Below are 22,795 nucleotides of genomic sequence, written 5' to 3'. Positions count from 1 at the left end.
GTTCTCGTTTTAAAATAAAAGTGTAGGAAGTAGTTGAACTTTGCGCTTCGATGCACTGCACTGAACATTCCCTTAAACAGCAGGTGTACTTGGGGGGGGGGGGGGTGGCAATGGGATTTGTTGGGAGTGGGGCAGGCCAGCAGGGAACATAGTTCCACTACTACTTTTCTTACATTTTTACCACTGCCTTTTTTGATAAATTGATGTGCAAAAAAAAGCAGTCAAAATGAATCCATGGCTAACACCAAATTTTTTATCATTTTAAATGTCCACGTCAGCCAAACGGGTTCCCCAAGTCTGATAGTCTACAAGGGGCACAGGACAGGAAAAGCCCATAACAGCGGCCAAATTGAGCAAGAAAACATATTCACATTCAGATAGGGTCTTGCGCCACAAATCCCCTTGCAGGTATTGGGGGAAGGGGCGCTTAGGGATATCTGACAATAGCAAATATTGTTTGGGAATCCTGGGTTAGGTGACTGCATCAATCCTACCAGGCCTTCTTCCCACAATAGTAGGGTGACCAAACATCTCGGTTTTCCCGGGACAGTCACGGGAAATCGCCCTCCGTGCCGGGGTCCCGGGAGTATTTTAATTTTATAAACCCTGTCCGGGGATTGGAACGGTGGGTGGCTATGGTCCCGATTTTTGCCAGGACCCGATTTCAAAATCCCGAAATTGGGCCCTGCGCAACTCTCCCTGCCCGTAAATGGGGGCATGAATGCTTTTCATGCCCCTATTTCCTCCCCCTTCTCCTCCCCGGCCGCTCTCCTTCAATGAGAGGAGTGAGCCTGTCCGCACACACCCCCACCTCCGCAAGAAAGTCAAGGACATAGAAGTAGGACTATAGTTTTATGTGTTTACTTTAGTCCTACTTCTATGTTTATGGCCTGTCCCTTTTTTTTTATCTGGTCACCCCACACAATAGACTTAAAGGTGAAGAACCGAGTGAAAACAAAGTATAATTACTGCTGAAATTGCTGCCAACAAACAATGCTTGGACTGATGTGTCACGTGGGATCGAATGCAAATGGCTGGCGGGTATGTTCCTTCTGGATTCTTGGCGTGAGCCAAGCTAACATACATTTGTCTTACAGAGGAAACGGGGATGAGAGAAAGGGGTTAATTGGGTATTTGGGAATATCTCGGCTGAATGAGGTAAACTGTGCTTGTATGTAACAGGGACAGGGCTTGTGACAGTAGTTTACCCTCAGGCCAAGCTGTTGCTCTTCCTTAGGATTGATACTCTGAGTTGGCATTTGAAAAGTTGATGGCCTACGTTTGATGTTAGGCTAGATTCTATCACTGGAAACATAGGCCGGTTTGGTACTGGACCAATCTTCTTTCACTGATTTGGTGAGGAAGCCTAAAAAGATATCCTCCATCTGATGGTTTGCAGGTAGCAGTTGTTAGTTTATTGTTGCCTGTGTTGCAATGCGGTCTCGAAGAGCAACATCAATTCACTCGTCAATAAAGCGCAATCACTGTAGCCTAAGATCCCAGCTAGAGCAAAAAGAAATCCGCATTTGAAACTGGCACTGGTTCTGGGTGTAGGCGACCAGACCGTGGAGATGTCACTTCATGAGTCTTACATGCGTGTATAAAGCACCCCATGGCAGTGCTGCTTCCTTTTAGCACTTGCATGGCATAGTCATACGTCAGAGTTGTTTTCTAAAGGTTAAAGATCATCTCAGGGACCACTAATCTACAGACTATGTCCACCACCCAGACAAGTGTACCTTTATTCGCCAGACACTGTACCCCACCTTCAACCCTCTGTAGCCCCTCTCTCCATGTCCTGCCAACTACTCTAATTAGGATTTCCTTAAATATTAGCACATCGAAATGGTTATTTACGTCCTGAGCCATTCAGAATGTTTAGAGTGCAGTCAATAAGTACTAGTAATGACTGAATTCTGAACATTCTGACTTCAAAAGCAGCCAGGGAAGCAATCATGCAATTTCCGGGTAAGACGCCATTCAAGAAGATATTTCCTCTTTAAGAGAATACAGAACCATTTTTTTCACTGCAACTTGTTCTTTAGCACATCAATGCGAAAGCTAAAACATGGGACAATGCTTTCACATTCCTATAGAGTAACTGCTAAATTGTACATGACCCCTAATGCATGCTCATGTTAAACCCACTCCAGTTTACCAAGTTTGCGATTGAAATGCTTAACGTTTGAGGATAACCTTTTATATCCTTACAAAATAAAAAGAACATGCAAATGACTATCTCAATTTGTCGACATACTGTCTCACTATTAAACTAACGTGTTTTACTTCAGCACCAAAGCTCCATAACATGTATTGCTGCTACCATTATGTGCTAATAGCCTTAAAGTGCTCAGGACGGGTCATTATCACCAATGTATGACCAAGGCAAAATGATCCCACTATAACGAGCCGTCTGTAGGACTATAAGGCTATAATATAGCATCCTCCTAGGTCATGCCCGTTTTATACAGCTCTCGATTGCTTCCCAGCAAGATCTGCACTATATAAAACCCCAACCCCTCACACATACAGGTTAACCACTTTCCCTGGTACCTAGGTTTTGGTGTAATAAATACTTGAATAGTGCTCGGAAACAGTCTGCCACTAGAGTGTCGAGAATTGAACCATCTGATGACATTTTGGAAGGTGTTGACAATGTGGATGTCCTAGGACGTATGTGAATAATGAGCTATAGGGCAATTTGTTTTAAATGCCTCCGGTGTTGTAGGGCTCTGCTGTTTAAATCTATATATATGCATCCTTAAATAACTATGGGTTGAGGAGGCAATCGTGCTCTTCCTGAATATGACATCCTTCTGTGATGATGCATTTGGCTATCCTGCGTGCCTTGCATTTCCGAAAACAAGTCATTCTAGACCTGGTGTCTGCAACCTGTGGTTCGCCAGGTGTTTAGAACGATGTCTCCCATGAACCCTCATCATTTTTTTTCTTTTTTAAAAGGTATAATTCTAATATGCTGACTAGGGCTATTGGGAGTTGTAGTTCAAAAGATCAGGAGAGCCAAAGGTTGCAGACTCCTGTTCTAAGGCAACAGTCTGAAACGTGCAGATCTATACGTTTTGGACAATGACTCCCATGATCCTTCACCACTGACTATGCTAGATGGGCCTAGTGGATGTTGTAGTGTAAAACATTTAGAGAGCCAAAGGTTGCAGACTCCTGCCCTAGGGAATTAAGTGATGGGCGCTCATGGTTGTACAAAAATGCATAAAAAGTCCAAAGAGAACTGATCCTCTCAATCAATATGACTCTGAAATTAGCAGTATACACTGCTCTTACAACAGACACAAAATAATGAGCTAGCATGTTATGACTGAACTGTGTAGAACTGGGTCCTTAACTTCACTGCAAAGGTACACACACAAAGCCCCTGCTCATCCAGCAGGCATTAACCCTGAGCGGCACTGTGCCGTCCAATAATAGCATATGGCACGGCTCCCTGAAATAAGGGGCTATGGGTGCCAGGGCTTAAATGGCAGTGGACCGAGCCCCCCCCCCCCGGCCCCAAGGATCAGGAAGCAGGGGTGACCCTGAGGAAGGGGAAACGGAAGCCAAAAGGTGGCTTGCGAACAGGAAGGGGAGGAAGCCCCTTTCCCTGTGGAATGCTTTGATTGGAGGGTGACATCAGGGGCCATGTTGGGGCCTCTAAATAGTGGATGCTCAAAGGGGAGCTGTCGCTTTCACTGCAGAACCCCCTTGCTGAAAGTCAAGCTTCATCAAACCCACCACACCCTAACACAATTTATGTTGCCAGTTTTCAAATGTTTTTTATGTATTTTGCAGGCGGTTACTTAGGTGATCAAGCAGTGCTAAAACTAACTTCTGGCGCAGGACAAGAATGACTAGGAGTAAGTAGACCCCTGTTAGTTAACATGGCGGCGGGGTGCGAAGGTCTGATAGAGAGGTGCACCCCCCCCCCCCCCCCCGTTTTGTTGTCAGCTTCCAGCCTTGGCTGTTGGAAAGCAAAGCATAACAGTGCTCCCTGCAGCCCAACAGAGGCGGCTGTCAATGTGATTAGCTCTGAGCGGGAGCCTCCGGGAGGTTCGGGGAGTGAGACCTAAGTATACTATGTAAAGAGTTGATAATGAGAGAAAGGGAGCTGACTGGAGATGAATAAAAAGAGACTAAATGATAAAGGGGGGTGCTAATGAAGAGAAAGATTAAGCGAAAGGTGCTGCCGATTGTCTGTGCTATTAAAAATGTATGTTTGTTTTTTAAGTTTATGGTTGTAAATATGCAATAATAAATTGCGGCCTTGTTTTGCCTCAATAAGACGAGTTGGTGTGGCCCAGTTATTCGTACAAAGGGAGCAAAAATGTAATTGTTGGATATTTCGCGTGTTGGGCGATCAGTACCCGAATGCCTATGTTATTGTTGTGACCCCAAAAACATGTAAACAAAAACGTCTCCATTGTAGCGAGATATAAGGGAGCAAACATGCGGAGAGAAGTGAGCCACACGGTTAATGATATAGCACTCAGCCTAGGCAGTAGGCCAAACCATGCCCAGGTGCAAAAAAGATATGAAAACAATGTTTTTTTTTTTTTTTTTTACCTAGAACAATTTCTCTCAAAGTACTGAAACCATGCAAAATTTCACTTGCGCTATTGAAAACGTTCTGTAATGCGGCCTCTGGTTGGAGGCAATAAGCACATAAGAATCTCAAACCAAAACAAGCCTTTATGTTTCAAGCCAAATGTGTGTGCATTGAACATTAGTGTAAAGGGGTGACTCTCGCGTCATGCACAGGTACTACATATTCATTTGGATCAATCTGCAGACAAATGAAAATGCGTACGTCTAAGAACTGTCTAGAAACTCTGCGAGGTGGAGGTGCAAATCAACAGTTCCACTGATACCGAAGAAGCATGCGTACCATTGCCCCAAATCCACCCAGAAAATCACCACGCCAAGCTGAAACCCAAGAGCAACAGCTAGCTCGGAGCAGAAATTCCTGAACGGCAGGTACAGAAAGTATGCAGGGAGCCGGAAGGACCTGCCCACAGCCGAGACAGGCTTGACAGGAAGCAGAACCAGAGGCGCGGGCGGCAACCGTCAAGAGATAAGAGCTGAGAGCTGCTGTCACGCCTACTGGTGGTAAATCAAAACTGAAAAGGGACCACATCGGAGCAAACAAGACTTCGACGCTTTCGAAAATAATAATAATCTGGGTTGTCGAAATTAACCTAACACAATTTGTGAAAACATCAGAGAAATCAACTCTGATTACTATGGGTGTGTGACTGAAACAGAGCCACAAACGACAGCTATTTTCCACTGCAGCCTTCCTTGCATTTCATATGAACAGAGTGACGCATTTCTAGGAGCACAACTAGTGACCCAACCCCTAAACACACACATCGTGAATGGGGAATACCTGGGTGCAGGTGATTCAGGAAAACAATCCGAATTTGAGAAGAAGCCTCTCTAAGGAGCTGGATCGGGCACTTTCTTCCAATGTACATTAATTGCTTCTTGTCGCTTTTCGCTAATCCCTGTGGTGGCGCCTCTATGTGCCTTGAGTCTTGAGTTTTGCCCAGAAATGCGTCTGCTTGGGGGCAAGCCTTACAAAAAGGGCAGGCCTCTCAAGAAAACGAAGTCTTACTGCAATATAGAGGAATGTGCTAGATAACAATTGTGTCCTGCCATGTCCTGCTGCCATGTTCTAAGACTCCCCTTAACACACTCCCTGAAATACTTCCCTTAACCAAATGCAACAAGGGGCTCGATCTGTGCGCTTATGCCTGTAGTATATTTGGAATAAGCACGTCTGATAACCTCTACCAACTTCCATAAATGTTGACTGACGGCTCAGGTTTGCCCTACATCACTGTGATGTGTGTGCCTGCAATAAATACAGCATTTCGAGCACATACATGTTATAACAAATCGTCCCCATGCATGTATTGGTTATCTGTGCAAGATTTGTTCTCCACTGAGTCTGCTATTTTCTGCAAAGAATTTGATTCAGGTTCTCCACTTATCTTCACTTACTGAGAGTTACGTAAATACAGTCGGCTTCATTAGGGCAGTGGTTCCATAGTTGTGTAATTTTGTTGCACCTGATCACACCAAAGGTCCTGCCTAGCACTGGCCCAGAGAGTTGACTGAAAAGCACCTTCAGTTGCATCACAAAATCTGGCGGAAGGATAGAGAACACCATGCGCCACATTGTGTAACTGCTCGGCTAACTTTCCACTGTCTAGACTAAATACACATAGAAATTCAAGATGGTGAGGCTGATTGCGTGTACATGAGGGTGGCACCATGTATGGTATGAACTTTTAGAATGTGATGAAACAAATGGATATGGCTTGTTTCTCTGCAATGTTAAAAACAACTCATCTGAATCCACTTTGAAATTGAAGCTGTAGCAACACTGTGGAAGACCCCAGGCCACCATTTTCTAAATTAGCCAGTGGCAGCATCTACGCCACTGCAAGACCCAGCATGCAAACAGGTGATCGCAAGGAATAAGGAAGGGGCACATGCACCCCAATTGGGCACACAGATGGGGTTCGGGGATAAAGCTGTGTGGCTGCGGCGGTGGATAATGCAATATGAAGAACAGCCAAATGGTAAGAAATTGAGTCCTGGTCTCAGTGGACTTTGCCCAATCTAACGTGACTCTGGATAACGTCCACATGGTGTGCAGATAATATGCAGGATGGTTCTGGGTTAGGGCCCGTTTCCTGGGATCTAAAAATTGATGTTCAGAAATGTATATGAAAGGCATTCGAGAAGCACTGCAAGCCCAGTGTGAATGCATGATCTGAGTGCCAGCCTGTGGGAGTCAGTGAAGCAGAACAAAGCTCTCAGGTACTTGGATTGTTCACCCATAGAATAAGGTACTTGGATTGTTCACCCGTAGAGTACTTTTAAACATTTTGGTGATCAGTTTCAGTAGGGAATGATTGGAGAGAGGACATTGTCCGAAGTGGTCAACAGGCAATTCCAATTGTATATTTTCTTTGATATCCAGTAGATCCAAAAGTCTCTGGGGGTATGGCTGCACTTTATAAAACTCACAAAAAAAGGTAGCGGGTGCGCCTCTCGAGAAAGAACATGGCATGATAACCTGTTCTGTGGTTTTTGCCCCCACTTTGAGAGTCTGCAGCCATCGCTTTTAGCTCACTGTACTTTTCACAAAGTAAGAATATCCATTTGCGTATCAGTCTTTGTCCCGCCCATAAGGGCAGTCCAGCACCAAAATGCCAGGCAAATCTCCTTGGAACAAAATTACCAACAGAAACCCCAGACACGTGTTTCAGCCTTGTTTGGCCTCGTCAGTGAGGTGGAGCTGTGCCTCTCTGAGCAAAGTGAGCAAGGGGCCCACGATTGGGTTCCCCCAAGTAATTTAGAGTAACCAACTTTATAAAACTCCCCAAATCAAATCTGATATGGTCTACACTTCTTATGGGGCGAGCATGATGGTTATATTGAGACCAGGGAGGCCAACAGTCTCCACTTGAAAATGAATTTGAAGCCATCGTACTTTCCGATCGATGGCGTTCGTACTATGGCTGAGCATTAAAAAGGATTGCCTTGCCTTCGTGGTTCAATCTTCTCTGTCCACAATGGGCATTAGCTGGAAGCAATGTCCCCCTCTCCCGATTTTCATCTAAATATTGAGTACCACTGCATCCCTAAGAGAGGTCCTGGAGGGGGGGAGGTCACATCCCTTATTTATCCCAGTTCGTAAACTACCTTAATGTTGACATGTTTCACCCAGGGGTGGACTGGGAACCAAAAGAGGCCCTGGAAATAATGTTCAAAATGGCCCCATATTACACATTTTCAGCAAGCTCAACCCTTTTCCTATGAGAACATGTGGAAATAAAATAGGTTTCCACCAAAAAAGAGGCCCACGGTGCAGAGGCCTACTGGGAAATCTCCAGAGTTGCATATAGGCCAGTCCACCGCTGCTTTCACCCTGTAACAATGGCAACATTCACACTGCCTAGCCCACGTGGCTCAGCTTTTTTTTTACAAGCCAACTGAATCACAGGAAGGCGAGGAGGCGCCACTAAGATGTGTGTTTATCGGCATGCACTCTGACACAGAAAAGGTGCGCTCACGCTATCGTTTGTTTGCCTCCCAAAAGGTACAGCTGAAATGGCTGTAGGCAAGGCTGATGGGAGTGGTTATTCATGCCTTTCGGGTGCTGCACAAGCGGATATTGTGGAATGATTGTATTGCATTGCCCGGCAGGTGTGGGAATCAGTGGAATTTGACAAGCCCAACGACCGACACAAAAACCCCCAAACTGGGAATGGACCGGGCTAGAGGCTGTCAGAGCAGATCCAGGGGTCGATGTGCAAAAGGAGTATACCACAGACCACCGGACCATGGAGTAGCGAAAAGAGGGCAATGGATTTTGGGAAAGACCCTTAAACATTACAAACTTTATGAACATATTTTGCAAATGTAGCAAATTTGGGAAGACTTGTCGATAAGTCATTTCTGAAAAAAAGATTTGGAAATAGACGGGGAAGAAAAATAAGTTGTTTTAAAATGCAGTTGGACCGCATTCCTTTAGTTTGAAAAGCAAACAATGGCCTGGGATTTATGTAAAAAGGTGAGCTATGCCAAGGGAGGTCGGGGGGAGGGCACGTTCTTCAGGGTCATGCACCCTGGAACCTATATGGAAAATATGTGAGGGTGCTGACTGATTCTCAGACTGTGTCCCTGTCAATCATCAAACCAAGAAGTATCTTCTCCATCCTCCACTAACAAGTATTGTATTTTGAAGCAAAAGTATATGGTCAGTGAGGGGTCTACACTTAAGTACTGGAGGTGGCTGCAGGCGAATATTTTATTTTACCTAGTATTCCATTGAAAAATCGAGGCGTTCAACAGAAATCAATTCCAGGATCTGTTCCACCAATGTCGGGCACAGATGTTTGGATAATTAAAAGGGGACACTTTTTCAAAACGCTGATAATGTTGCAGGGGGAGCAGGCGGAGTAGGCATGCAGTGCCATGGCGGACTCTCATCCCAGATGCACAAGAAAGCGCACTCACTCAGCTGAATGGGAAATTTGACATCACAAGGTAGGGAATGGGATCTGATTGGTCTGTTCAGGAATGCGCTTGTAATGTCCTTACTAAAGCGTGTTTTATGCAGCAGAACAAGATGCTTCGTGTTGGCAGCTCCCGGGCACAGCGTGTGCTGGCTTTGGAGCCATTTCCTTATTAGTTTGGCAATGTTTTGGCAGATAGGCTAAAGGCTCTCTTCTTTGAAGTGATATCTGGACACAGTGGAGTAACTTAGTTGAACATGTTGTGGGGGACATGACATCTGAAGGAAACGGGCCTCTGCCAGAATGAGGGGGACAAAATGGTGTGCCGTGAATGTTGGGTGGGGGACAAACACCTTTGTCACCCCACTAAAATGACGCCCATGTCTGGACACAGTACAGATCATCTGGCAGGAGACAGATCAACAACCTTTGTAGATGTCCCCTGTGGAGATATTGGGGCCTTCCACACCACATCGCACAGGTGCCGCCCCAGAAACTCCTGGAAACTGACCATCCTCTGTTATTGCATTTGTATGGTACACATCCGCCAATGCCCTATAGAAGTACTTATCCGGGAGCATTGGTGGTAGGAGCTGCGGTGATTGGCTGGAAGCGTTTGTGGTCGGTACATTGTTGCAGAGCCTGATCATCTATCTTCACAGTACACAAACCATTGTGAGATTTCAACACTCCGGCCAGTAGTCTTGCATGCTGGCCCTTGCACAGGGCTTAAAAGATATGGCTTGAGGTCTTGAAAAGTGAGTATTTTTAGCAGCTCTGACCACAGCACAGGCAGTGGCAGGGATGCTAACGAAAATATATAAAAAATACAAAATTGCAACAAAAAAAAACAGAATACTGCAGTAGGGAGAAAAGTGCATGTAAACCTTTCCTCAAATACAAAGAGAAATCCAAGGCTACTATAAGCCGCGATTAAAGGTATTGAAGACTTCCCACTGGAGGTTAAAAATAGTGTGTGTGGCAGATCATCCAAAATACAGGGGATAGGAGGAAATCAGGGCAAGACTAATAGGAGTATTGAGTGCCACTATAGCAGTCCGACCATGACCAACCCCCAAAGCATCCTACAGAAGAACCACATCACGGTAACCCACTTTCCTTAAGTCATAAATCCTTGAACCTTCACAAAATGTCTGCACATGCCAGTGTGAACCACAAAAGAGGAAAATTGCAGCTAACCTTCAGGGGTGCTGTGGCCTAAAGGGAGCGCTGGAGATTTCCCGGTAGCCTCTGCACCCTGGGCCTCTTGTGTATGTGGTATTTCCAAATGTTCCCATAGGAAAGGGGTTGGGCTTGCTGAAAATGTGTAACTTGGGAGACCTTTGAACATTATCTCCAGGGCCTCTTTTGGCACCCAGTCCGCCTGCTAGCCTTGCCCCTCCCCTCACACACCCCCAGGTCATCCGATCAAGGCTGGCCAAGGCTGGCACGTGCAGAGATGGCAAGACACTTGCAGTGGATTTCGAGGCAGGGATTTTGGTGGTATCGGGTCGGTGACCGGAGTACCAATGGTTGCCCTGACACATGCAACAATACAGCATCACAATTCTTTCAGCATAAGCCCCACCTGAGAAACCACAGACTATCCTGTGAGCGATCTGGGTTACCCAGACTCCATACCCTGATTGGCACCTTACGGCACACTGGTAAAACAGGTTGGGGGAGCAGGTTCTCCTGCTGTCGACCCAGTCTCTGGTATACGGTAGACATTGCGTGTGGGCACGTGATCATGAAGAATAGCTAACTCACAATTCCAAGCCCAACCAGCAGCCCCAATCATGACAAAAGAAAACGACACAAACGCTCATGAATTTAAAGAAAAGTCGGATAAGTAGGCTGTGCTGCTTGGTAGGCCAAACTACATTACGCGTTTCACGTGTATGCATACATCTAGATTCTAGGTGTATAAACACTGCTGTTGCGATAAACTAAATCCAGGTGCCTGTAGTTCATGGTTCTTTGCCATGAGGGCTGTGCAAACAAGTGAGCACCATTTTTGAATTTACAGCGCCTAGATACTGGCCTTTGGGATATATTCATTCCAAACGAGGCTGCTGTAAGAGACACCTTGCAGAACGCTAAATGTAACTTAAAATAACATAGAACTACTGTGAACTAAGTTAAAATGTACAAACTACACCTTGCGCCTGCCTTGCCCGGAGCGAGTTGTGGTGTACTTAGACTGGTGCACTGCCTGTGTATAACGAGAGTCGGGGCTCTGTGGCCCCTCGACAAATCGGCATTGTATAAACAGAGGCATTCAATAATATGAAAATATTGACACACATTTTTTTTCCAAAGCTGTACTCCAAAAGCCCAACGAGAGCAGCTGGCCTAGAAGAGAAGGCCTATGGATTGCTTCAAATCGCCATGATCTATCATGACCTTGACCCCAGATGACCTTGACATTGATACTATAACCTTAGCTCTCACTGACAAAGATAATGTGCTCCATTATTGGGGATGTTTTGCTTCTAAAGGTTAGCGAACATTCCCGGATGCTTGGGTCTGCAAATGATGTTACTCAAGTGATGAACTATGCCCTCGGCCCTGGGAAGCGGAAATCTATGGCGCGCACTTGGACCGTGCGTCCAAGGCCCTGCCCGTCGAGCCCTGGCGGTGCGGGCGAGGGAGCAGGCGGCTGTCGGGCCGCATTAAGCTGCTTTCCAGTAACAGCCCTTTCCAGCCATTCGCGTCCCACGAAGCCTGCGCCGGCCGCTCACAGAGGCACGGGTCGGGCCGGGTCACCCTGGCGTCCTCGGGGAGACGGAGGCCACGTGCAGTCTCCCTGGCGTGCGAGGGGTTAAAGGCAACCAAATGCAGTATGTAACGGGCACGAGCCAAGGGGGGGGAACTGCCGTTGGTGGGGGGAGGGCAGAAGTAGGTCACAAAGTGAGAGAGAGTCGGTGAACATGACATGGGACTGAGATGTAGAGACAGGCGCAAAACTGGGAAATGTAACAGGAGTGGTTGGAGCCCATCATGGCATGTCACAAATGCCAGTGACACAATTGGAAAGGTGGTTTATTGGCTGTGGTTCCAGATACATATGGGAGGGTCATGAATAAATACAGGCGACGAGATAAAGAAGGGGCAGGAAGGTTAAGGGCACACGAGACACTGAAAGGCGGGAGGTGTCTTCAATTAGGGAAAGGAGGGAGCAGGTAAGAGGGAGGGGGCGCTGTGGTAAGGGAGCCTGGGTAGAGGATCGCCGTTAAGAGATGACTGGGCAGCGGGCAATGCGAGGCTGCAAAGGGAATTTACAGGGGAAAGGGGGACTTTCAATGGGGAATGAAAGCTGACTGGGAAACTTGGAGCATGAAATGAAAAGGGAGATAATAACAGGATACGAAATTGAGGAAGGGCACGGGGACGGAGAGGGTACCTAGCGAGGGTAGAAGAAAGAATAGGGTTGTGAGTAGTTGACCAGTGAATTTGCGAAAGAGGGCAGAGGGCGGGGGTGAGTTGAACGGGGTAGACCCTAGGGGACGATAGGGAGGGCCGTGGTGGGCTGTCAGTGGATAGGTAGCACGAGAGGAAGGGGGAGTTAGCTGACGGGACAAGAAAGAAAGGGGGGTACAGAGAAGGCGGAGAGAGGTGGCACAAGGGCAGGGACAGAGGCAGCGGAGCCATGTGGCAATGGACGGGGTGGTATCGAGCGCATTGCCGAGAGTGGAACGGTGTTGGAGAGAGGCAGACAGGACACGGGTGGGAGGGCAGAAAGAATGGCGCGAGGCTGGCGGGGAGGCGCGGGATTGGGCTAACTGCTCTGCTGAGGGCAGGCATGCGGCAATGAACACAGCGCGCAATGTACCGCAAGGAGGCTGAGGCGGAACAGGGGGCCGGCTCATCCAGCATCAGCCAGGAATGGCCGGCCTGGAGATGCTGCGCTGCCCGGCAATGGGAGGACCAGCGCCCGAGTGTGTCACGCTAGGCCCGCCAAAGACAGGGCGGCATGCACTCAGGCAGCCGTCACCAACTGCCGCAGGGCCAGCAAGGGTGGGTCGCCGGGCGGCGGCTGTCCGTCAGGGCAGCGCTGCCAGCACAAGGATAGGTGCAGGGGGCGCGACGAGCGCACGCCGTCCTCCGAACCCGCTGGCACGGGGACCCCAGAGGAGAAGCCTGCCCCTACTGATGCCAGGCCTGCTGCAGGCGGGGGCACCACGGGCCATTCATTTGCTTCCAAGACTCCTGGTGCTGTGCGCAGCGCAGCGTCACGCCGCCACAGTGCAGGCTGCCGCCGGCGCACATGCAGCCTTGAGCCGCGCCACACCACTGCCCCCTCCCTCCCCCGGCCCACACCTACCAGTTCTCCTGCATCCACTGGATAGCTTCATTTTCGTTGAACTGCTTCTCGAATTCGTATTCTTGCAAAGTCAACCCTGACATGTTCATCTGGCCGGTCCTCAGTGGATGCTGCCGGGCTCTGCGTGGAATGAGGACGGCGTTTCTATCGGGAGATAGATACCTGGCGCCCCCACCCTCAGGCGCACGCACACATGCACACACACATACACGCACACATGCACACACACAGCAGACGCCCCGCTCTCCCCGCAGGATCGCACGCCTTCTCTCTGCCTCAGCTGTACCCTTGATTTAGCATTTCTTCCCTCCTCCTCCTCTTCACCCTGCCCTCCTCCTGCCGTCTCACCAGCACACCCGCCTCCCTCTTTCTGCATCCACCCAGGAGGCGGCGGATGCCCCGCGGTCCTAAAGCCTTCTATCGCTCTTGATGAGGTGGGTGGCAGATCCACCCACCAGGGCACAGCTCCTCCCAGGGCACGACCTGGCACCCCACGCCTCTCGCTCCACCCTCCACACGCACACTCACGTCTCTACCCGCGGGGACCTCACCGCGCCGCACCACGATCACTAAAAAGGTGTAGGGTGTGACCTTCGACCCATGAAGGGCTCCCTCAGACTATGTATCTGTGAATTGTTGCTGGGGGATCCGAAGACTCACAGCTGCTTTCTTCGCTATGGGTCTTTGTCTTTCTTTTAGGGAAAAACACTCGGGCTGCCTGCTCAGCGACCCCTTCCACTTGTACAGTATCCCCGAAGGGACATTTTACTGCATGCCCCTCGATTGCTCTGTCATTTCTTAACACCTGTCGTGTTGGCCCGTTTCTAAGCACCGCAGAGCGCAAGCTGGGACTTGCCCTCGGCACCCCTGGCTGCAAGCCGTGGAGTAATGTCCAGGTGAGAACTGTTTCTACTGGACCCACTTGCTGCCTTGCGGATGCCCGGGTTCCTCTGAACTGCACCAGAGAACATTCCTATTAAGCCCAGTTGCACCCTGGCATGTGTTACTGGCCTCTAATAATGTCTGTGTGTCTCAGTAGGCGTGCTTATCATCTATTGATTGTCTCCGTTTTCTGCCGATCGCAGATCTTACAATTGCCAAAAAAAGACAATATGCGGCACCTGCATCCGGTGGAAACCTTTTGTAAACGTTCACATAGATTGTTGTAAGCAGAGCAGGCACACGTTTAGCATCTACATTCAATCTCCTGCTTCGGCCTAGTTACCTCCTCTGAATTTTGTTCACGTGAATAGACTGGCCAGTGTCGCATCTAGCGACACTCACGCCCTCCTTGAAGCTCTTTTTGTATCATGAATTTAAATTAGGATGTGGGGGTCATTTCATGCCATGGAATTCCCCCATTCATTGTATGAATGGGGGAATTTGCCAAACACCACAGTGTTTCCGTCCCACCCAATTGTGAGTTGAGTAGGGAACTACCTCTGCTGATGTTCCCATGGGATATCGCCTGAGGTGTTACGAATTGTGTTTCCAAAATGGAAATTCTCCAATGTGCTGGAAAAAAAAATACTAGTAACCCTTCTCAGAAGAGGAGGTAAATATTGTAAGGGGGCCCTGCTAACATTTCCAACCGTGTTCGATGTACGGGGCCTTCCCTTCAATACAGTGACCACTGTTTTCATGTTGGGCCTTTGTAGGGGGTGAGCAGGTGGGCATCTCTGATACTCCTCTCACCAACAGAGCCTGGAGCTAACTCCCAATTGGGAGGATTTTCTGGTATACCACTCAGAGAGGGGCTATTTACCACCAGCGGGATGTCTGTAAACAAAGAAAAAAACGTGTCCAACCTTTAATGAGCCTCCAGAGCCTTTTTGAATGTATCAATTCCACATAAAGCTATACTGTGATCCTCTAACCTATTAGCCTTCTTGGGGGAATTGCATAGAGTGGCAGTGCCAGTGGGTCTCCACAGAGGGTGCCATGACGGTTCATTACAACAACCTACCAAAGCAGTAGAGATCCGACTAAAGGCTTGTGGGGGTCACGTGGGCCGCAGGTGGATTGACTGCGGTGCAAAAAGCTTGTGGGAAGTGGATGGTTTTGTGTTGCATCTGAATCCATTTTGTTGTTGTTTGTATTACTGCTGATTTGGGGTGATTGTGGGCCGGAGCTTCAGAGGCGAACTGCCTTTGGACAGGGCCTAAGTTAAGAAAGAACATAGCACTGCATGTAGCCCATGATAAAGGATAGTATCTCTAAAATCGAGAGCGTCAGGGGTTAAATCCACACAGGGATCTAGCATCTCAGCCCACTAAGGTGCCTGTGGGCTGGTTACCATGGGCCGGGCCTAGGGAGCAGGTGAGGCTGTGCGTGGTGGGGCTGGTTACCATGGGCCAGGCCTTCAGAGCAGGTGAGGTTGTGCGTGGTGGGGCTGGTTACCATGAGCCGGGCCTTCAGAGCAGGTCAGGCTGTGCGTGGGGGTTGCTAGGAGCTGGGCTGTCATTGTTAGTGGGACTGCTGCATTGCTGGTGGTTGGCCTAGCGATTTGACCCGCCCTTGTGGATTTGTTTCGAGAGATGTCGTTTTGTTTGAATTTGATTTGAGAATTAATGGGCAGCCCCTGCAGCCAGGTCTTCCCTGGATGGATGTTGACCTCAGGTTCCCAGACCAACCGCAAGCACAGTAGTGGCCCTTTGAACTCACTGCCCGGCATGGAGGTCATAGTTTCAGCGGTTTAGGGTGTGCACAGTCACATGCTTGTGGGGCCTGTCCCTGGATCTGAAGGGTTGCTAATCTTTTCAGTGCAAACAGATGACCAGAGCTTGGCATCAGGCACCCATTGAAGGGGTTTCACCTGTGCGCTATGGAATGAATTGTTATTTATATAACACTTTCTCCAAAGCGCTGTACATAGAACCAGTGGTGTATCCAGGGGGTGGGCTGGGGTGACACATGCTACCCCTGGAATTAGATTGGCCACCCCAGGTGCCACCCCATGATTCTAAACTATGATCGTTATGTGTGTGTTCGCTCATACTTCATGCCAGCCCTGCATAAGTCAGTGCCCCACTTGGACCACCCCAGTCAAAGAATAGGCAAAGCTAAAATGCAAAAAAGGTATTCCAGGACTCGCCTCCAGTAGGAGAGTGGTTTACTTATTTAGCAATTTATATAGCCCTCCAAGCCCAAAGGTATCTGGGCGCTTTTACTTGACAGACAACAAGCAGAGCGAGTTGCCGTGGTTACAGAATTACAGATAGTTTGTTTCGTCAATACAGAGCATTACATTTCAGAATGATCATGAGAAGAGAGGTTTTTCTAATATGAAGGTGAGATAATACATTATTGGTGATATTATTCTATGCAATTACAAGTGGCAAGTTATAGCGAAGAAGTAGCAAGAAAGAAATAGGAGGATTCTAGTCATTGACACAGCAAGTATGAATTGAAGATAATATAGAGTGGTGCAGGAAGCCGTGAGAGTGGGTTGATGAGCAGAGAGGTTACTTTAGTAGATCCTGGGTGAAGAGCCATGTTTTGAGGTGCTTGCGGAAGGCCCGGTATGAGCTTTCGGATCTCAGTGCTGCTGGTAGATTGTTCCACTGTTTAGAAGCCACCACCGGGAAGCTTCTGCCCCCAGCGTTCTGGCGCTTAAATTGGGGTGTGGTGAGGCAGTGCGCATAGACAGAGCGCGTTAGCCTGTTGGATTGATTAGGTGTGTGTTGGTCAGATATTTGGGTGCTGTCTCGTGTAAGCATTTGTGTGTCAGGGCAGGTGTTTTAAATTGTATGCGCTCCCCGATGGATAACCAGTGAGTGTTCCTTCTGGTTGCTGAGATGTGGGATTTATCAGGTATGTTCAGGGCTGCTCTGAGTGCATTCTTTTGAATCACTTTGAGTTTGTTTATATTCTGGATCTTGGTGCCAGCATAGAGAGTGTTGCAGTAATCTAGTCTAATCAAAATAAGGGCTCTAGCTAAGGTGATGCAGCTGTCGGGTGGTAAAAATGGTTTACAGGCGGTGATGAGCTTGGAGGTGTAGGTTGCAGCAGATGCAGTGGCGTTAACTTGTTGAGTTGAGGTTAAAGATGAATCTAGGGAAAAGCCAAGGGTTTTAACATCTTTCGACACTTTGATAATGTTGCCAGCTATATTAAAAGATTCAAAGGAGTTCGAGAGTTTGTTGGGATCCGACAAGAAGGAGTTCCGTCTTATCGTCATTGAGGCATAACTCGTGTATTGCCATCGAGGTCTGGATGGTGTGATAGATTTTGTTCAGTGATTCAGAGTCAATGTCATAGGAGCCGGTGATGGGTATGAGAATGTGGGTGTCACCTGCATAATTAGTGTAGGTGACACCCAATTTATCAAGTCGGTCAAATAATGACTTTGTGAATATGTTGTATAGGGTCAGGGAGACGCAGGAACCTTGTGGTACTCAACAAGTGACTGGGGCCGGTGCCGCTGCTGCAAGTACTGAGAAAACTCTCATGGATCTATCTGAGAGGAAGGATTGTATCCATTGTATTGCTTTGGGTGAGAAGTAGGCTGCTGAAGTAAGGTGATTGCAAAGAATATTGAGATTTACTAGATCAAACCCTGCAGAGAGGTCTACCAGGAGGAGGAGCGCTAGGTTACCATTGTCTTTTAGCTCATGCATTTGTATTTTGAGGTCAAGAAGTGCAGTTTCCGTCCCATGACTTGGGTGGAAGCCTTATTGTAGGATGCCAAGGAGATTGTTACATTCCAAATGATTTTGAATCTGGAGATAAGCTGCTCTATCCAGAATTTTTAAGAGAAAGGCTACTGTAGTTATGGGTCTATAATTGATCGGTGTGTTGGAGTCTAGGGTGGGTTTTTTAAGAGCGGGTGGACCCATGTGTTTTTGAGGTTGGATGAGACACAGCCACTTTCGAAGGATGCATTGATTAATCTGGTGATGTATGTGGACAGTTCAGATGCACAGTCTTTGATGAAAGAGGCTAGACAGATGTTGCCCTGGCATCTGGATGGTTTGATGCTGGAGATGATTTTTTCAGTGTCATCATTTGATATAGGTGAGAATTTGAATGGATTGTCTGATTTGTAAAAGGTGGGGCTAGATGGCGGTTGAGAAGATTTGATGCAGATTTCTTTTATTTCAATTTTAGATTGCAAGAGGGCTTTTTGAATCCCAGAGCATCAGCTCTCATCTTTGATGCAGCTTTCTTGAGGTGTAACTGGGGACACAAGTTCTAGCTGGATAGCAAAGAGTTCCTTGGATTCTGATTTAGCATTGGAGATTCCCTCCTTGTACATAGTACATTTGGAATGAAGGATTGCCTGTTTGTAGTTTTTATATACTACTGTGAAGGCTCTTTTGTGCCGTAGCATAGGGCATTTTTTCCACTTGGATTCTGATGCTCTTTTCATATTTTGGAGAGCTTTTAGGTTGGGTGTGCATCACGTGTTAAGGTGGGCTTGTGGTTTCACTTTGCATAGGGCAAGAGGAGCTACTTTGTCCATGGCAGTTTGGAGAGTTTGATTATAGAGGTCCACTAGATCTGTAGGGTGTTGTTTGCAAGTCCAGGGGTGCTGTAATAGGGTGGAGTAAGGGTAGGATGTTGTCCGTTGTGATACCGCGTGAGTTTCTAGGTAATGCAGTAGGTGCATGCAGTGGGGAGGTGTTGAACCCTTAGGTCCTTTAAGACGAGGTAACACTCTACAGGGTGGATGGGGATGCAGAAATTAGTCAAACATCAATAATAAAATGGATGCAGGAAGTTGGCAAAGACTTTGCCTATTTTAATAACAATTATCTAAAACGGGGAATACAATAGACCTCATCGGATGTCTGGCAGTAAGATCTCAGAATATTTCATAAAAAACACACTTATATACTAAAGACTCGTCACCATTGATGTCATACTATGTGGCAAACTAAGAAAATGTGTGTGGGATTGTGATTGGGTAACAGGAAAAATCTAGGTATACTTTTGGTGGGTGTTGGTGTTGTGATTGGGTCTCTGTCAGATGGACCCCTAGTGCAAGTCATTGGGAGCATCATAAAAAACACAACGTCTTATTTGATCTCTAAACTATAGGGCTCTTTGATACGTGGCCCTTTGTAATTGGTTGGCACTCTTGTACCCTTCTGGAATATTCCACTTGTTAGCAGCATGAAAGCTGGTACCCCAGGTGCCAATGGGTCCGCCTTGACCATGCCTCCCCACCCAATTAGCCCATCATCACTCAAACTGTCTGCCTTGAGATTAGTCTTTTGAATTTGGCCTTGCAAGAATCGCTGCTCCTGGGAATAAAAGGGAGTGCGAGCATAACTTTTTCTGGTGTTAAGACAGATTTCTGAACTCTTACCTGGTGGACAGAGGTTCAGAAGGACCAGCCTAGTTTCTTGGAACAGGGTAACCTCTTGACAAATCATACCAATCAAGGTAGAGCTGGCAGGCGGTCAAGACTAAGTCTCAGGAGGGGTGAGGGTGACTGAAAGACCTCAATGAGCCCACAGAGCAAGGACACTTACAAATTACTCCCAGACAGGTGTATATATATATATAAAAATAAACACATTTATTACAAGGCCTTTGTAACTCAACACACAGTAAAAGAATCACAGCAATACTATCAAACCAACACAACACAATCAATACAAGATATATACAAGACCATTGGGGTCTAAAGGGTTAAAGGCACAAATATGTTCACAACCTAGAGGGGGAGGAAAATAGGCAGTGCAGATAGTCTTTAGTCCCACACACACCTAACTAGGAGGCAGTCCAAACCCTAAGAAGAGAGGAGCCTTATGCTCAATGGTACATGTAGTGCAGGTGCACATGGTTGTTCCAGTGGGCAAAACGTAGTCTCTTCAGGGGTCTCTAGCAGCTCAGGAAGGTGGGTGAGGTGATGAAGAATAGATTCCCACTATTCGAGGAGGGCCTCCACTAGATGGCAGAGGTGATTCCAAGGTTCGGGAATAGGTTGCTAGTTCGCACAAGCAGTGGAAAGGAGAGGGAACCCCAGGGGCCACTTGTGCGTAAAAACCGATGGAGGCGGTATGGGCCACCGGTTAAGGTTAGGGTTACTGACCGGCCACAGGCACACTCCAGACCAAACTTTGCCAGTTGGGTCTACTGCGGTTGCAGGTTCACATGTGACAAAAAGGACGTCGCTGCGGCTTTCAGTTCCGGCGATACAGTGATGATTCCCAAATGGGATCAGGCCAGTTTCACTGCAGCAGGCTTCAGCGGCAAGGGGGTCACAAATGCAGTGCACCTGCAAAGATCGTTGCAGCGGCTGGGCAACACGGTAACCGTGTTTACTCTGGTCCTGGCGCACCCGTCTCACTTCAGACCTGGGAATGCCAAGTGTTAGAAATTTGGTGTGAGGGTGCCGGGGACATGGAGCTAGCAGTACGCCAAGTTTCGAGGGCCTCCTCGAAATGACGCCGGAGACAGAGCAAAGGTCCTGCGTAAAATGGTCAGCCCACTGGTTGGCCTAGGGACATTTCTGAGAAGGCTTACTTGCAGGTTTTGTTGAAGGTGCCGAGAATAGTTGGTCCCGCTGTTCTAATGGGTCGAAGCGTCTTCGCAGACCTTCTAGGACAACCAGATGCAGAGGGGTACCACGGGACGACAGCGGGCTCAGGGTGCTAAACCTTCCAGCGGTTCACCAGCAGTTCCTCGGCTTCTTAGTTTCAGGATACTTGGATCCTATCCTTCGTTCAGTGAGAACTCCAGAGATCGAAATGGTATGGGTGTTTTTGGCCTCCACTTATCCAAAGTTCCCTTCGCTCCAAAACGGAGAGGACCCAATGGGAGATCTGCTCACAAACACACACTCCATACGCGGACCAATCACGGACCACAGTGGTCTCAGGCATTCACAGCACTCCGGACTCTCTGGCACCCAGGATGTGTATTGGGGACAGATACCACAGCCCACATCCTGGAGGCGCACACACAAGGCATGCAGAAGCCAGCGAATGCTTTGCGTTTCGTGGGAAACTCTATGACCAAATAAGGACTCGTTGGCCAACAGGACAAAGAATCTCGTGGCATGGCCATTTTGGAGCCAGGCCACCTATTCATGCAAAACATGGTAAGCATGGTTAAAATGGCAGGAAAGGGGTAAAATTACATGAAAAGATAAGCTGCCACCAGCCCTGTCCATGACACATCTGCACATCTCCCAAAAAGTCATATGAGAGTATCTAGGGCCTCTGGAAATGACTGAGACCCAAGTGCACTGTACTGTAAGGTACATTGTGCACATGTTACATGTTGCAGAAAAGTTGCAACATTGGAAAAGGACTAAGAGAAATAAAGTCTCCCAGTACTGACTGTTTTAAGGGCATGTCAGTTTTCCCATAAAAAAGTGAGCGAAAGCCCAGAGGAGTGCAGCAGAAGGCTGTGCTCCCCTGGCAAAGTCAGACTAAGGTGTTTAAACAGCAGCAACATGTTTGGGAGTGTACAACTGGAGGGAAAATTACATATAAAATGAAATCTTTCCTAACGCTCACCCCTCCCAGAGTAAGGACAGGGGGAACTAATCCACCCCTGGATGGGTCTCATGTTCAGGTCGGTTAAACATTCTGGACAACCCATCAGCATTGTTATGTTGGACACCTGGCCTATACTCCATAGTTTAGTCAAAGCCTTGCAGACTTATGGACCACCTGAGCAACTTTGGATTCTCTCCCTTCATGTTCATTAGCCATTTTAAGAACTTATGGTCAGTTTGCACAGTGAAGTGGGTCCCATAGAAATAGGGCCTCAGCTTCCTTGGGGCCCACACAACAGAGAAACACTATTTCTCTGCTGTGGATCATCTGAGCTCTATGACCTTAAATTGGTGACTAATGAAGCCAATAGGGTGTTCCTTACCATTCTCATCTATTTGTGATAGTACAGCTCCTATCCAAGAGTCTGAGGCATCTGTCTGCACAATAAAAGGTCTTTGGTAATCAGGGGTCCTGAGAACAGGGGCCTGGCACAAGGAGTCTTTTAAGCCATTGAAGGCCTTCCCACACTCTTCAGACCAAGTGACCTTCTTTGGTTTCCTTGGAATAGTGAGAGCAGTCAGAGGGGCAGCTATGGTGCCATAGTCTGCCGTGCAATTTCTGTAGTACCCAGTGAGTCCTAAAAAGGTTCTCACTTGGGTCTTAGTAGTGTTGGTAGGCCAGTCTTGTACTGCTTGTACTTTACTGGGTAGAGGCTGTATCCTTCCTCCACCCACTTAATGTCCAAGGTAGACCAGTGAAACTTGTCCAAGCTGGCATTCACTGGCCTTTATGGTCAAGTGGGCCTTATGAAGAGCCTGTAACACAATCCTAAGGTGTTTCACATGGTCTTCACTGGTGGCACTGAAAACTACTATATCATCCAGATATGCAAGACAGAATTCATCCAACCCGTTCAACATATGATTCACAAGCTTCTGGAAAGTGGCAGGGGCATTCTTCAACCCAAA

At 47.7% G+C, this 22,795-nt stretch overlaps 1 protein-coding gene across 2 annotated transcripts in view; it reads right to left on the bottom strand.

Moving 5' to 3' along the window:
• Positions 1-13,727, bottom strand: part of ELOVL6 (ELOVL fatty acid elongase 6) — a 390,580-nt gene extending 376,853 nt beyond the window's left edge. The window contains exon 1 of one of the 2 annotated variants that reach the window (XM_069630730.1): positions 13,372-13,727. In XM_069630730.1, the coding sequence (XP_069486831.1) occupies positions 13,372-13,460 (89 nt within the window). In that variant the 5' untranslated portion in view covers positions 13,461-13,727. The remainder of the gene's footprint in view (positions 1-13,371) is intronic. The other variant, XM_069630731.1, reaches the window with a different exon arrangement.
• Positions 13,728-22,795: the final 9,068 nt, after the last annotated feature.

Source organism: Ambystoma mexicanum, chromosome 6q (genome assembly GCF_040938575.1).
Source record: "Ambystoma mexicanum isolate Mex_15411 chromosome 6q, UKY_AmexF1_1, whole genome shotgun sequence".
Taxonomy (NCBI): Eukaryota; Metazoa; Chordata; class Amphibia; order Caudata; family Ambystomatidae; genus Ambystoma; species Ambystoma mexicanum.
This window is presented reverse-complemented; position numbering and strand designations above follow the sequence as displayed.